Source organism: Pteropus medius, unplaced genomic scaffold, assembly GCF_902729225.1.
Source record: "Pteropus medius unplaced genomic scaffold, Ma_sr-lr_union100, whole genome shotgun sequence".
Taxonomy (NCBI): Eukaryota; Metazoa; Chordata; class Mammalia; order Chiroptera; family Pteropodidae; genus Pteropus; species Pteropus medius.
This window is the reverse complement of record NW_024342471.1, coordinates 13,337,595-13,350,321: the sequence shown is the minus strand read 5'-3', so window position 1 is coordinate 13,350,321 and position 12,727 is coordinate 13,337,595. Positions and strand designations below refer to the sequence as shown.

General features: G+C 37.5%; 1 protein-coding gene across 1 annotated transcript in view; it reads left to right on the top strand.

The window, feature by feature from the left end:
* The window catches only part of CHD6 (chromodomain helicase DNA binding protein 6), a 143,446-nt gene that overhangs the window by 49,036 nt on the left and 81,683 nt on the right, over positions 1-12,727 (top strand). The window contains exons 8-12 of the mRNA XM_039863719.1: positions 5,296-5,358; positions 6,186-6,244; positions 6,910-7,027; positions 9,912-9,998; positions 10,193-10,327. Coding sequence (XP_039719653.1) covers positions 5,296-5,358; positions 6,186-6,244; positions 6,910-7,027; positions 9,912-9,998; positions 10,193-10,327 — 462 coding nt within the window. The remainder of the gene's footprint in view (positions 1-5,295; positions 5,359-6,185; positions 6,245-6,909; positions 7,028-9,911; positions 9,999-10,192; positions 10,328-12,727) is intronic.

The window sequence follows — 12,727 nt, the reverse complement described above, 5'->3', positions numbered from 1 at the left end:
GGCAGTTGGCTAGGAGGCCAGGAGTTTAGTTTGTAGACAGTTTAAGTGAAATATCTCTCGAGTTACTCAAGTAGAGAAAGCAGGTAACGATTAGATATATGAATCTGTAATCAGGGGAGAGGTTCTGAGCTGGATATATAAATTTAGCAGGCATCACAATGTAGCCAATATTTATAATCATGAAACTGGACAAGATAATCAAGAGAATAAGTATGGATAGAAAAGAGAGGAAAAAAAAACAAAACCTAGGCTCTAGGAAACTCCAGAAATAAACATTAAAATTGGAGGATTTCCACTTCCAGATAAGGTATAATAGGTCATGGCAGGCCAGCACTCGCTACAAAGAAACAAATAAACAAAAAGACAAATAACAAAGATCATATGTTTAAAAAACAGAGATAGCCACGGAAGCAACAAGAATTGGATAAATTAAAATTCCAGACAGTGAAGAGCTATTTGTGGATGAGCTGACAGTTGCTGGCTGTTTCTCCTCTGGAGACATTCCACAGTCCTGGACATGGATTGAGGATCAGGCTTGGCCCAAATGGAGTCTATTCTGGGTTGAAGAAGAATCATCTGACTCTGTTGGTGATTGATTATACAGGGCTGGTGAAATGATTGGAAACTAAAGGATTCTGCAAAGCAAGGAGATTTTCCTCAAAAGACTTGCTGAATTCTGGGGTAGCCCAAGAAGCTAGAGGCTCAGACATAAGGCAGGTTGAAATCTCAGTCTCATGGTACTTAGGAGACAGAATCTTAGTAAACAGATGAAAACACACACACACACACACACACACACTCCCCCACACACCCCTCGATTCTCCCTAAGGAAAGATTTTAACCTCCTTGGGATTGGAGACTTCAGATCTCAGGAGTAAAAAGACCTTGCAGACCCTGTCAGTGACCTTGGACATTCATGCTCGAGGAACAGGGTAAAACAAGAGATGGACTGAATCTTCACAGAACAGTAAACCAGTCTTGACCCAGATCAATCCCTGATTGTGCCAAATGGACTACCCACTCTTCCTGTTGGTCTAAGACAAAATAGAGAACACTTGTGGTGGAAGATATTGTTTGGAGCTGCTGTGATTCTTTTATCTACAATATCCTACACATAGTAAAAAATTACTAGACATTTGAAGAGACTGGAAAATATGACTGAAAATAAAGAAAATAAACATATAATAGAAGCAGATCGAGATGATCCAGATAGTAAAGTTAGCAGAAAAGAACTTTAAAATAACTATGATCGATATGTGAAAGACAGTAGAAGAAAAGATGGGCAAAATAAAGTGAAGAATTCCAACAGAATTAAATCAGTAAAGAGAAATCAAGTCCTGAACTGAATATTTCGATTTATAAAATTCAGAACACAATGTGGATGTGTTTAAAGTAGAAGATAAGATTAATGACTTTGAAAACATAGCAATAGAAGAATTTTAAACTGAAGCACAAAGAAAAAAAGAATGGCTAGCACAAAGCAAAACATAAAAGCGTTAGAGGCAGTTTGGATGCAATTAAAATGTCTAATCTATATCTGATTAGAATTCTAGATACGAAAGAGAGATTGGAGCACAGAGGAGTGTTTGAAGATAAAATTAATGGTCAAAAATTCCTGCAAACTAATGCAAGATATCAACCAGTAAATTCAACATCAGTTGACCCCCAAGCAGGAAAAATACAAAAAAAGAAAACCATACCTAGCCATATCTTAAACTGTAGGAAACCAAAGACGGAAAGAACATCTTAAAAGCCTCTAGATAAAAACTGACAGCTGATATTATATTAAGTGGTGCAATATTGAATACTTTCTCTCTGAATTTGGAAAGAAGAAAGAGATTCCACTATGGTCATTTATATTCAGAAATATACTTACTGGAGGTTTTGTCTACTAGCAACATGAAATCAGGAAAGGAAAATTGTAAAAGTCATGTATAATAGCATCAAAGTATTAGATATTCTGGAATAACTCTCAAAAAGATATACAAGCCTTCTGTACGAAAAACGTTGCCAAACAAAACTTAAAAAGGTATAAATAAATGGAGCAGTGTATGACATACATGTATTCAATATTGTTAAGGTGTCTGTAATTCAGTTCTGGTCAAAATCTAAGCAGGGTGTTTTGGGGTGGAAATTGATAATGGAAGTGTGAAAGACCTAGAAGACCCAAGGCAATCTTGAAGAAAGAACAACTAAGTTGGAAGACTTACCACAATCCAGGCTTTGTAATCAAGCTATAGTGATGAAGTCAGGATAGTGTTTCCATAGTCTGAAGTGAGATGCGCTGTTTACTGTAAAGTACACATTGGATTTTAAAGACAGTATGAAAAAAAAGAATATCAACTACTTTATTAATACTTATATTGAAATGATAATATTTTGGATATATTGGTTTAAATAAAATGTATTATTAAAGTCAGTTTCATCTGTTTATTTTTACTTTTTAATGTGGCTACAAGAAAATTTTAAATTAACATGTGAGTTAATGAATGACCGTGGAGGCAGCAAATACTCCTTAAACAGGACACAAAAATACATAAGAGAAAAAAATTGATGAGCTGGATTATAAAGAACTTCTGTTCATCAAAAGACACATTGAAAAAACAACCCATAGATTGGTAGGAAATGTTTGTAATATACGTATTTGACAGAGAACTCATTTAGAAATACATAAAGAACTCTTGGCAAATAAAAAAAAAGACAATTTTAAAAATAGGCAAATAACTTGAATAAGAACTTCACAAGGAGAATATCCACGTGGCCAGTAAGCACATGAAAAGTATTCTCAGTTATCAGGGAAATGAGAGTTGAAGAGAGACTATTGCACATCTACTAGATGGCTCACATTTTAAAGACTGACAATATCAAGTCAGCTGGAACACTTACACATTGCTGGTGGGTATAAAAATCGTTACAATCACTTTGGGAAAAAATTGACACTATCCATTAAAACCAAACATATAACCCACCTCATAAGCAATTCTACGTATTATATATCCAAGATAATTGAGTGCCTCAGTCCAACAAAAGACATAGAATTTAAAGAAACATTAGAAGCAGCCAAATATTCCTCAACAGTAAATAGATAAATGGAAGTGTGTTTATACAACAAAATATTACACAGTAATACAGAAAAATGAACTACATACTATATGATTCCATTTACATGAAGCTTAATAATAGGCAAAACTAAATAGCTGTAGAAGTCTGAATAGTGGTTACTTCCACTGGGGGCATGAGAGTCTTCCAGAATGTTGTAAATATTATATAACTTTGATCTAGGTGCTACTTATACAGTTGTGTATGTGTATATATAAAAATTCATCAGCTGTACACTTGAGGTCTCTGCATACTTTATATATGCCATATCTCAATAACTTCTAAAGCATTATGTTACATGTTTAATAGTTCCTTCATGATGAATTCAATATTGTGGAAGAAATTTAGGGAGGAAATAAAGTAGGAAGGCTCATTTAGTTTCTCTTCACCTAGCCCCTATTTTTTTTGCTCACTGCCCACTCGCCATGATCACAGTTCTGTTTGTTGTCTGCAAGGTCTGGGTAACCATCTTTACTACTCAAGAAAGTACACCTAGCTTTGGCTCTTTGCCCTTAGCCATCCTGACAGTATAAGGTAGGTCCAAGTATATGGAGACGGGGGGGATTTTAAATACATGATATAGACTAAGATTAATAACTGTCTCCAGTCTCCGGCCCTGGTTAGTCTGGTGTTCTATTTCCTCCTCCTCTTTTCTTCTTGTTATTTGTCGATCACCCCGTTGCCTGGTGTTTTTGAGGCATCTAGCTCCATCAGTGAATAAAACAAGGATGTCTGCCCTCAGAAGATTTATATCAAATGGAGGAAGATAGGCAGTAAACAGTAACCTGCCCGCTTCTTCTTTCCTAGCTTGTGCTTAAGAATCAAGCAAGACAAATACTTAAACAAAAACAAAAGCTTAGACTGTATTCCCACTCCTTCCTTCTGTTGTTTGGTAGGTACAGTCCACTTGTCTTCTTGTTGGGTAGTAGGAAAAGACTTGTCATTTTGGATTAACTTTTGTATAGCACCTAGCACAATGCCATGTGTCCAACGGAACATGATAAATATTTGTAACCTCTGGAAGCATCTGTCAGTGCCTGCTGATTTCCATACTTTTCGACCATCTGCCCTCCTCACTTTTTTTTTAACTATCACTTTTCTGGGAAAAGCTTGATTTAAGATCTTATAAAATACATTTTCTTAGTGGTATGTGGCTTTAGGACAGTTGAGCCCTAATATGGGTAGACTAACAACAGTGATGTGCCACATAAATCATCCTTCTGGGAAGTTCTAATCAGGCGCCCAAATAGTTAACAGTGAGAGTTAGGGTTGTTGTGACAAGTGATCTTTTTACATACAGTTCTAAGTCTCATGTTGTGATAAATACTAGATCCGGATCCATCATACAATGTGTAGGAAACCACTGAAATAAAACTGCTTAAATAAATTCCTAGAAAGAACGTTAAAATGCAAGAGGTTCTGACTCAATGCATCCTTTTTAAGTTTGTCATTTTGAATGCAGATTTTTAAAAATCGAGTACTCTGTACAAAGATTTCATGGAGATTAGGAGCCTAGAAATGTTTATGTGTATCTAGAGAGTAGGAAGGAAGGAATGAGTTTGTTTTTATTTGAGATTTGTAGTCAAAGAACGATCAGTAAAAGAAAGCCATTTCCAGGAACAGAGGGGAAAGATGGTGTGACTTAGGAGGGGGAAATTACCCCTTGCATTTGCATTGTTTTACTGTCCAAAAAAGTGTTTTCACATGCTATTTTATCCTCCCAGTGACTCAGTGAGATGGATATGTATTTTTAACTCCTATTTTAATAGATTTGAAAACTGAGAGGTGTTGATCAACTTACCCAAAGTCAACAGCTAGTGTAGGTGTTAGAATTAGGACTTTCTGATTCTAAAGCCCCCCGACTTTTCCATTACGCCTTTCTGAAAATTATATTGGCAGAGAAGGGAAGTCCTAGGACAAAGTGTAGCAATGCTAAAGGCAGACTTGAAATTAAGAATCTGAAAAGCAGAATAATTTCTCTGCTCATGTAAGAGGGAAAGGTGATGATCGGGTTGGTCCCAGAGGCTAGAATGTTTTGGATCTTTTGATCACCCTGTGGGCTGATAGGAGAGAGGCCTTTGCTACTCCAAGGTGAACTTTTCCATGCAGTAGTACCTATTGCGATATTTCTTACAGAATTATTTCTTGGATTCTGTGGTGCCAGTGATTCTCTTTCTTTTTAACCCCTGTTTCCAGGAGCCTCCAGAAGATGATGCAAACATTATTGAGAAGATCCTGGCGTCTAAGACCGTCCAGGAGGTCAGTGACTGATGCGTCTGGCTTTTATATCACTAGCACAGATTACAGCCTCTGTAAAGAGATATTTGGCTGGAGAACCTGGAATGCTCATTCCTGGCTGGAATGAGAGCTAGGCATGAACATTGGCTTGTCAGCACTTATTTTTACCCCCATGGAATATTTAGGACATAAAATTCTTAAATATTTGAGGATGACCCAAACTGAATTTTTTCTCTTTTGTGATCCTAGCAGTGTTGCTGTAGCCCAATGACAGTCAGCAGAGGGTCAAGAAAAAGAGATGGCAAAAGAGTCCTAATGAAAACATTGTGGGATTTTTTTTTCTTTAGATAGCTCAGCGTCATTGTAGGGAGCCTCTAGAGAAAATTCCTGGAGTGAAAGAGGATGTTGGTGCCAGTGAGAGCATAGTTTCACCTCTTCTTCAAGTCTCTACAAACATGAACTTTAATTTGAGCCTGAATACCACTGGGGTTTTGGGGTGACAGGAGGGACTCGAGATGCATGTTCTTACTTCTCTACCTAGTTCTGGTGCTGATAGCACTCACAGCCCTGGGCCAGCCTGGGTTTATCAGCTGAACACTGTCCCAGCCTGGACCTCAGAAGGCCACCAGGAGGATCTTTTTTTTTTTTAAACCTTACAGCTAGCTGTGTAGTCAGCCTTTGAAAAACCTGCTCAATAGCTGTCAGAAAAAAAAGACCTGGGAAAATGAAAATATCCTTGAGAAGTCTGTACTAAAACCAGGCAGAGGTGTTGATTTACCTGTTTTCTTTTGGCACATAAAGGTGATCGGCAGGGATCTGGGCTGATAACTGCTTGCCCTTGGTTACAGGTTCACCCAGGAGAACCCCCATTTGACTTGGAGCTATTCTACGTTAAGTATAGAAATTTGTACGTCTATTTAATGTATTATTCATATTTGAATTTTACATCAATAAAACTCCCTTTTCTTTATCACATTATCTGTATTTTCCGAGAATGGCCCCTAAGGCTTGACCCACACATGTTAGTTGACTGAAGTCCACCCCAGACAGTAGTGCTCAGCTTTGGCTGTGCGTAAAATCACCTGGAGAGCTTTAAAACTACTGAAGCCCTTGCATCACTCAAGACCTGTTGGCTTACGCTCTGGGAGTAGGTCCCCAGGGATTGGTGTTCCTTTTAAAAACTTCTTTTGCCATTCTTATTTACACCCAGGGTAGAGAACCACTGTCCTTTATAGCCTATACTTTTTTTTCCTCTTGCATTTTTCTTTCTTTGTCTGCTACCTGCCACCTTTCACTAACATGTATGAATGATAGCCTGCCTACCTCTGCCCTCCCTCCACTCTGAGCCAGTTTCTGTGTGTAGAAGCTGCAGAGTGATCCACTGCTTAGAATTGCTGCATTATTTTGTTTTCTGTTTTTGCCCTTAAGGGCAAATTGTCACTTTAAGCCCTGTCTCCAGCAGTTTCACAGCAAACCACCCCATTGCTTCTGTGTTAGTTGGTCACCCTGTTTATTGAAACACTTGAAAGCTCAATGATTTGCTTGTCTCACAATTCACATGTCGTTGGATAGTTCCTACTTACACTGTAAATGGGCCACAATGGAAGAGCTCGAAAAGGATCCTCGCATCGCACAGAAGATCAAGCGATTTAGGAATAAACAAGCCCAGATGAAGCACATTTTTACTGAGGTAAAGCGATATTTACTGACTGATTTGACCACTGCTTTTCTTGCAATATTAAATACTGGGTGTGAGTTTCTTAAAGTTGAAGTCCAGATCTATTGCTCAAGTCAAATTGCTAAGTGTGCACTGATTTGCAACAAAATAGTCCAGATTTAAAACAAAACAAATTGTCCACCAAGGCCTGAGGATCAGACTTTACAAACTGGGAGCTCTTAATAAGAGCCTGCATCTTGGTCAGAATACTGATAAAAAGCCAGGGCAAGGGGAAAGTGCACACGATTCTTTCATTCCCATCTCCACCCCGCCAAAGGGCAGTTCCTAAAAGAACTAAATTTTGAATGTAAAACAATAAAAACAAAACTAAAATGTAAGAAAATAAATAAATTTATACAAACTTGGGAATTTCTAAGTATGGTACCTACAGCAAGAGGAAGAATTGATGGATTTGAATATTAAACAGATCTATAGTATGTATACATTAGAAAAATACCACAAACAAATCTTAAAGTAAATAATTAGGAAATAGGTATATACATTATGTACATATACATATTTTTAAATTATGCACACATACATACATGGCGTATATTTTTCCTACCTAGTATGAGAACCTTCCTGTTTATATTTATACATATACATGTACATTATACACACCCATTTGGCAAAGTTTAACAAATGCTCTTATAACTCAAAAAGAAAAATATAAAACCCCAAATAGAAAAAAATGGACAGATTAACATGGGATTTAGAAAAGAAGAAAAATTTGTCATTAACCATATAAAAATGTAGAAAATTTCACTAGTAATCAAAGAAACGTAAATTAAAATGAGAATCTTCTAGTTTTTACTTATCAGATATTTGAAGGTTTTAAAAATAATTATTACTCATTGCTAGTGAGGGTGTAGGGAACAGGTAGTCGTACATCACTGGGTGGGAACATAGCTTAGTTTGACCTGTAGGAAAAGCAGTATGACAACAGATATCAGCTGTCAAAAAATTTGTATGTCCTTTGTCCCAGCAATTCTAATTCTGTCATTTATTTTAAGGCAATTGTCAAGTCTTTGTGCAAAGAATTAAACAAAGGTGAACCATTATTTATATTGGTGAAAAATTGAGGAAAAAAAACCAAAGTGCTAAATAATAGACATTTATTAAATTATGATAAATCCCACAGAATGGAATACAGTACAGCTAGTAAAAATGATATTGGAGAACAATTATTAATGACAGAAAGTCTCTGGTTGATGGGGTTGTGGTGATTTTTATTTCTTAATTTTTTTAACATTGTTTTAAAATTTTATTTAGGTAACTTGAAGAAAAGAAGCAATAATAATTATTCTTAAAATGTAGTCACGAATACTAGACCTTGCGAGTGTACTCAGGTGCCGTGAAATCATAGGAAAGGAAAGGGGTGACTAGAATTGGAAAAACCATCCTGAAGCCCTGATGAATACTCTCCCTCCATTCTGGGAACGTTTTTTTTCACAGCTCTATTTTAGCAAGTATTTGCAGGATAGCAACTTGTTTACATGTCTGTATCTTCCATTTTGAGCTCTGTGAGACAGACAGGGCCCATGTTTGTCTGCCTCATATTTCTATCCCTGGTATTAGGCACAGGGTCAGTGCTCAGTAATTATTTGGCCGTTCCCAGGTAAGGGGGGGAGAGTTTGCTTATGCCATTGTCCTGCTCCAGAACTTTTAATATTTCCCATTTTCTTGTAATAAAATCCAAACTCCTTAATATAGCTAACAAAACCCCATGTGTCTATTTTCTGGTGTATTCCCAAGGGAGTGATTTTTCCTTGGTTGAGAATAGAGGAAATTGTGTTAGGCTGTACAGAAATAATGTGATGGGACTTCCTACTCTTGCAGGGAGGAAAGGCTCTTGAGAAGATTGGAGGACCTTGTGAAATTAAGGAGGAGTAGTGGGGAGTGGTTCCTATACCACTGTTTTTGGTTTTGACCTCTTTAACATTTTTATTAATAACTTGGATAAATGATATTTTAGGAATAAACAATAACTTATTTTTTAAAAGAGAGCTTCTTCATGTCCATTATTTCCAGGTGCTTCGTGAGGTAGCCTGGGAAAAGGGTAGCCATTTGAGGGACACTCAGGCTGAGGGGGTGTGAGTTCCCACACTCCACAGAGGTGGAGGCCATCTGTCTGAACCTTGATTCTTTCTGAAAACCAGACCCAGTGATGGGAGAATAAATGGCAAAATAAAGTTCAGGCTTACCTGGACAGGCCAAGATGAATGAAATACAATGACAGTAAATAAATGTAATGTCATACTTTTGTATTTTTAAAGATTTTTACAGCTTCGGAGTGGGGAAAATGACTAGATAGCAGTTCTGGAGAGAAAGGATATTGCCAATTTAATTTCAAGCTTACTGTGAGCCGGTAGTAGGGGTACAGCTCAGTGAAAATAAACATACCTGTGTAACCAAGATCGGGAAATAGAGTTATCAATACTCTAGAAGCTCCCCTCATGCCTTCTTTCAGTGTTAACTGTTATCGTTGTTGATATTAAGAAAAAGAAACTAATTCTGAGTTTCCAAGGGTTATTTTTGATACAGGGAGCAGTAAGAAAATGGGAATCTTCCCTGTGCTGAGTTTTGCAGAGTGTTGTATGACCAACAGAGAAGTTTTACGCTGGCCATGGTGCAGCGTATAGGTGTGGTTGATTCCTTTAAACTTAGTTGTGGAGAGCAGGACTCGGTGACAGTGAAGAGATAGATGTCTGTGAGGTGGCTTTTATTCTCAAGTAAACCTTTTGTCTTGTGTTTCCTGTTAGGGCCCAGAGTAGGGGGTCACTTAAAGATAAAACAGGGGAAGTCGAATTGGAGGGAAGGGGGCACTTTTTAAACTATTCTCTTCCGTTTGCATTAGCCTGATGAAGACTTGTTCAACCCAGACTACATAGAAGTTGATCGCATCTTGGAGGTGGCCCACACCAAGGATGCAGAAACGGGAGAGGTGGGTTTTTCTCTCTGTCGACTCTCCTAAAGTACCTTCCCTTCTGATCTCATAATTTCTTTGTTTTGTGAACTTGTGGTCTTTGTTTTACTGGCATTCATGCATTGTATGTGGTTTTCTGTAGGTCAGCCAGAGTATGATCTACTTCTTTAACCGAGTAGAAAGAACATAAATTTCTCTCCTCTTTCTCATAGGAAGTGACGCATTACCTGGTAAAGTGGTGCTCACTGCCTTACGAAGAAAGCACATGGGAGTTAGAGGAAGATGTGGATCCTGCAAAAGTTAGAGAGTTCGAATCTCTTCAAGTTCTCCCTGAAATTAAGCATGTGGTAACGTATCCATATCTCTCATGGGCGCCTCTTGTAACATGTAGGTTTTTGAACTTAGCAATCCTGGATGTCTACTGGGCTGTGCACCTCAGTGGTTTCTGTGGTCTCTTACCGTTGGCTACTCCCCCAGTGAACGGGCATTTCAGGTGTTTTTCTCCCCAAACTAGATTTTGCTAGCATTTCAGGTCAACTTAAGGTCTCGGCTCTACTTTGATGTATGGGGCATTTAAGAAGCTTGGATAAGAGCTTCAATTTCTTGGTGTACGGTTGTTGTATGGAGTCCGTAGGTAGAAGGTGTAAGAAATGCCTGGCTTGGGAAAGAAGCTCAGTAAATTATCAGTAGCTCAGTATCTTTTCTTGTTTCCTATTTCTTATCCCTTGCTTTATTAGTGATCTCTTTTCTTTGGATTTATCCTTTACTCAACTGGAATATTCTTAAGGGTGAGAACTGTCCTTCATCTATAGATCCCTGGGACTTCTCAGAGAGAATGTAGGTTTTCAATATACAGTTATTGAATTGGTTTGTTTTTCTGATTCTGGGTTATTACCACTGAACTGCAAAATGTTCCAGAGTACCTGACAAATAGTATACAGAATATCTACAGTCAAAAAGAGATAGAACTGGGATGGTGCCTGGTTGAGATGTAACATGGGAAGAGAATTGGAGTTGTTCAAGAATTAGCTATAGGTTAAATGATCAGTTTTTATTTTAAAAAATCACCATTTTAATATGAAAAATTTTATCCAGTTTCCTATTAGTATTTTTATTGTTTTTACATCACTGCAGAGTTAAGATTCAGAAGACCTCACATGGAACTTAGATCACTGTCAGAATCCATCCAAAAGCAGTGTTTTCTTTTTGTTTTTTTGCTTTTTGGCATACGAAGTATGTAAAGGTATCATCAGATGCAGAATGGTGATTAGAAACCTACGTATTTTATAGTGTTTCGTCTACGTGATTGATTAATAAATTTCTCTTTCAACCCTCTCCTATATAACTTGTCCGTTTTTTATTCAACTTGTCATGTATTAAGCATCTGCTGCAGGTTGATTCTTGTGTGAGATACAATAAGCAAAAAGGTACAGGCCTTACTCTTAGGAGCTCATGGTCTAATAGGAGAAGCATATGTGTACGTGGACGAATGGGGCAGCAGGCTAATTGGGGTATATGGCACAATGCAGAGACGAACAAGTGTGGAAGCAGAGAGTGGAGAGAATTTCATTCTAAAGCTAATTATAAATTACCATTCAGAAATAATCTGGATTCTTACTCAGCCCGAGTCCCACTTATTTCTTCAGACTACATGACTTTGGCAAGAATATGAATTCTTAAGTGTTTTTAGTCAATTTCTCTTTTCCTTTACCCCTTTGCTCTTGTGATGCTGCTGTCCTCAGCTCTCAATGAACCACGGTATCATTTTATACTTGGCTCTTTTTGTTTCTAAAATTTTCTCTCATGTAAAGTGCACCTTTTGGAAATTTTATCTCAAAAGTTCTAAATTGGAATGATAGCAAAAACTATAATTAAAGTTGTCTTTTTATGTTAAGGGCAGGCTCCAAATGATACTTTACCTGAATAATAATTTTTAAAGGGATTTTATTCTGGGCTTTGAAGTTTAGAGATTGACCTTACCAGTCTTGATGAACAGGACATTCTATACCTAAAAGCTTTTTGGTAAAAATTGGTTACATATAGGTAAAATGTGGAATTTTGAGAAAGCAAGAAATAAGAATGTCAGTAATGATTGTGCAGAGAAGACAAGCAGTGTTTTAATAGCCAAGACCCACCTTGGAGACCAAAAATCAATTCTGTTCTTTCGATTTTAGCTAAGTAGCCACAGAAGGTTGTGGAACCCTGGGCTAAGTTGTTTCCTGTAGCCCATACCACTTACGAGGCAGCCAGATTAAGCACCAGAAACTTGTAGCTGATTTCAGGTCTTATGCTTTTAGATGGCTGAAATTTCTGGCCAGTAGGCGATGTTAAGCTAGAACTGTTAGCACTGGGGAATGAGGTGAAAACTTAGAGGAACGACTGGATTATATCTATCTAGAGCACTACCAAGGCAGCAGAGTAGAAATCTGCAGTAAAATTCTTCCCTACAATATCTACAATGCTGAGAGTGAGCCATTTAAGTCACAAGAGATAAGGGACATTCCAGAAGTCTCCCCATAGTATCTAGTAGAGTAAGGAAGAATGCCCAATTCAGTGGGTTGCCATGGACTCAAAGGATCCAGGCTGAATGGTTCCTGTAGGTTAAGAAGAATGTAATTTCTGTAAGCAAATAGAACAGCAGATTTTATATAGAAATATTGTTCCTTAAAAGCTTTTTCCTTAAAATTAATTTTTTTTGACGTAATAAGTTATTTTCTCCTTTCTAAAAACACCTATACCTTTGTGCT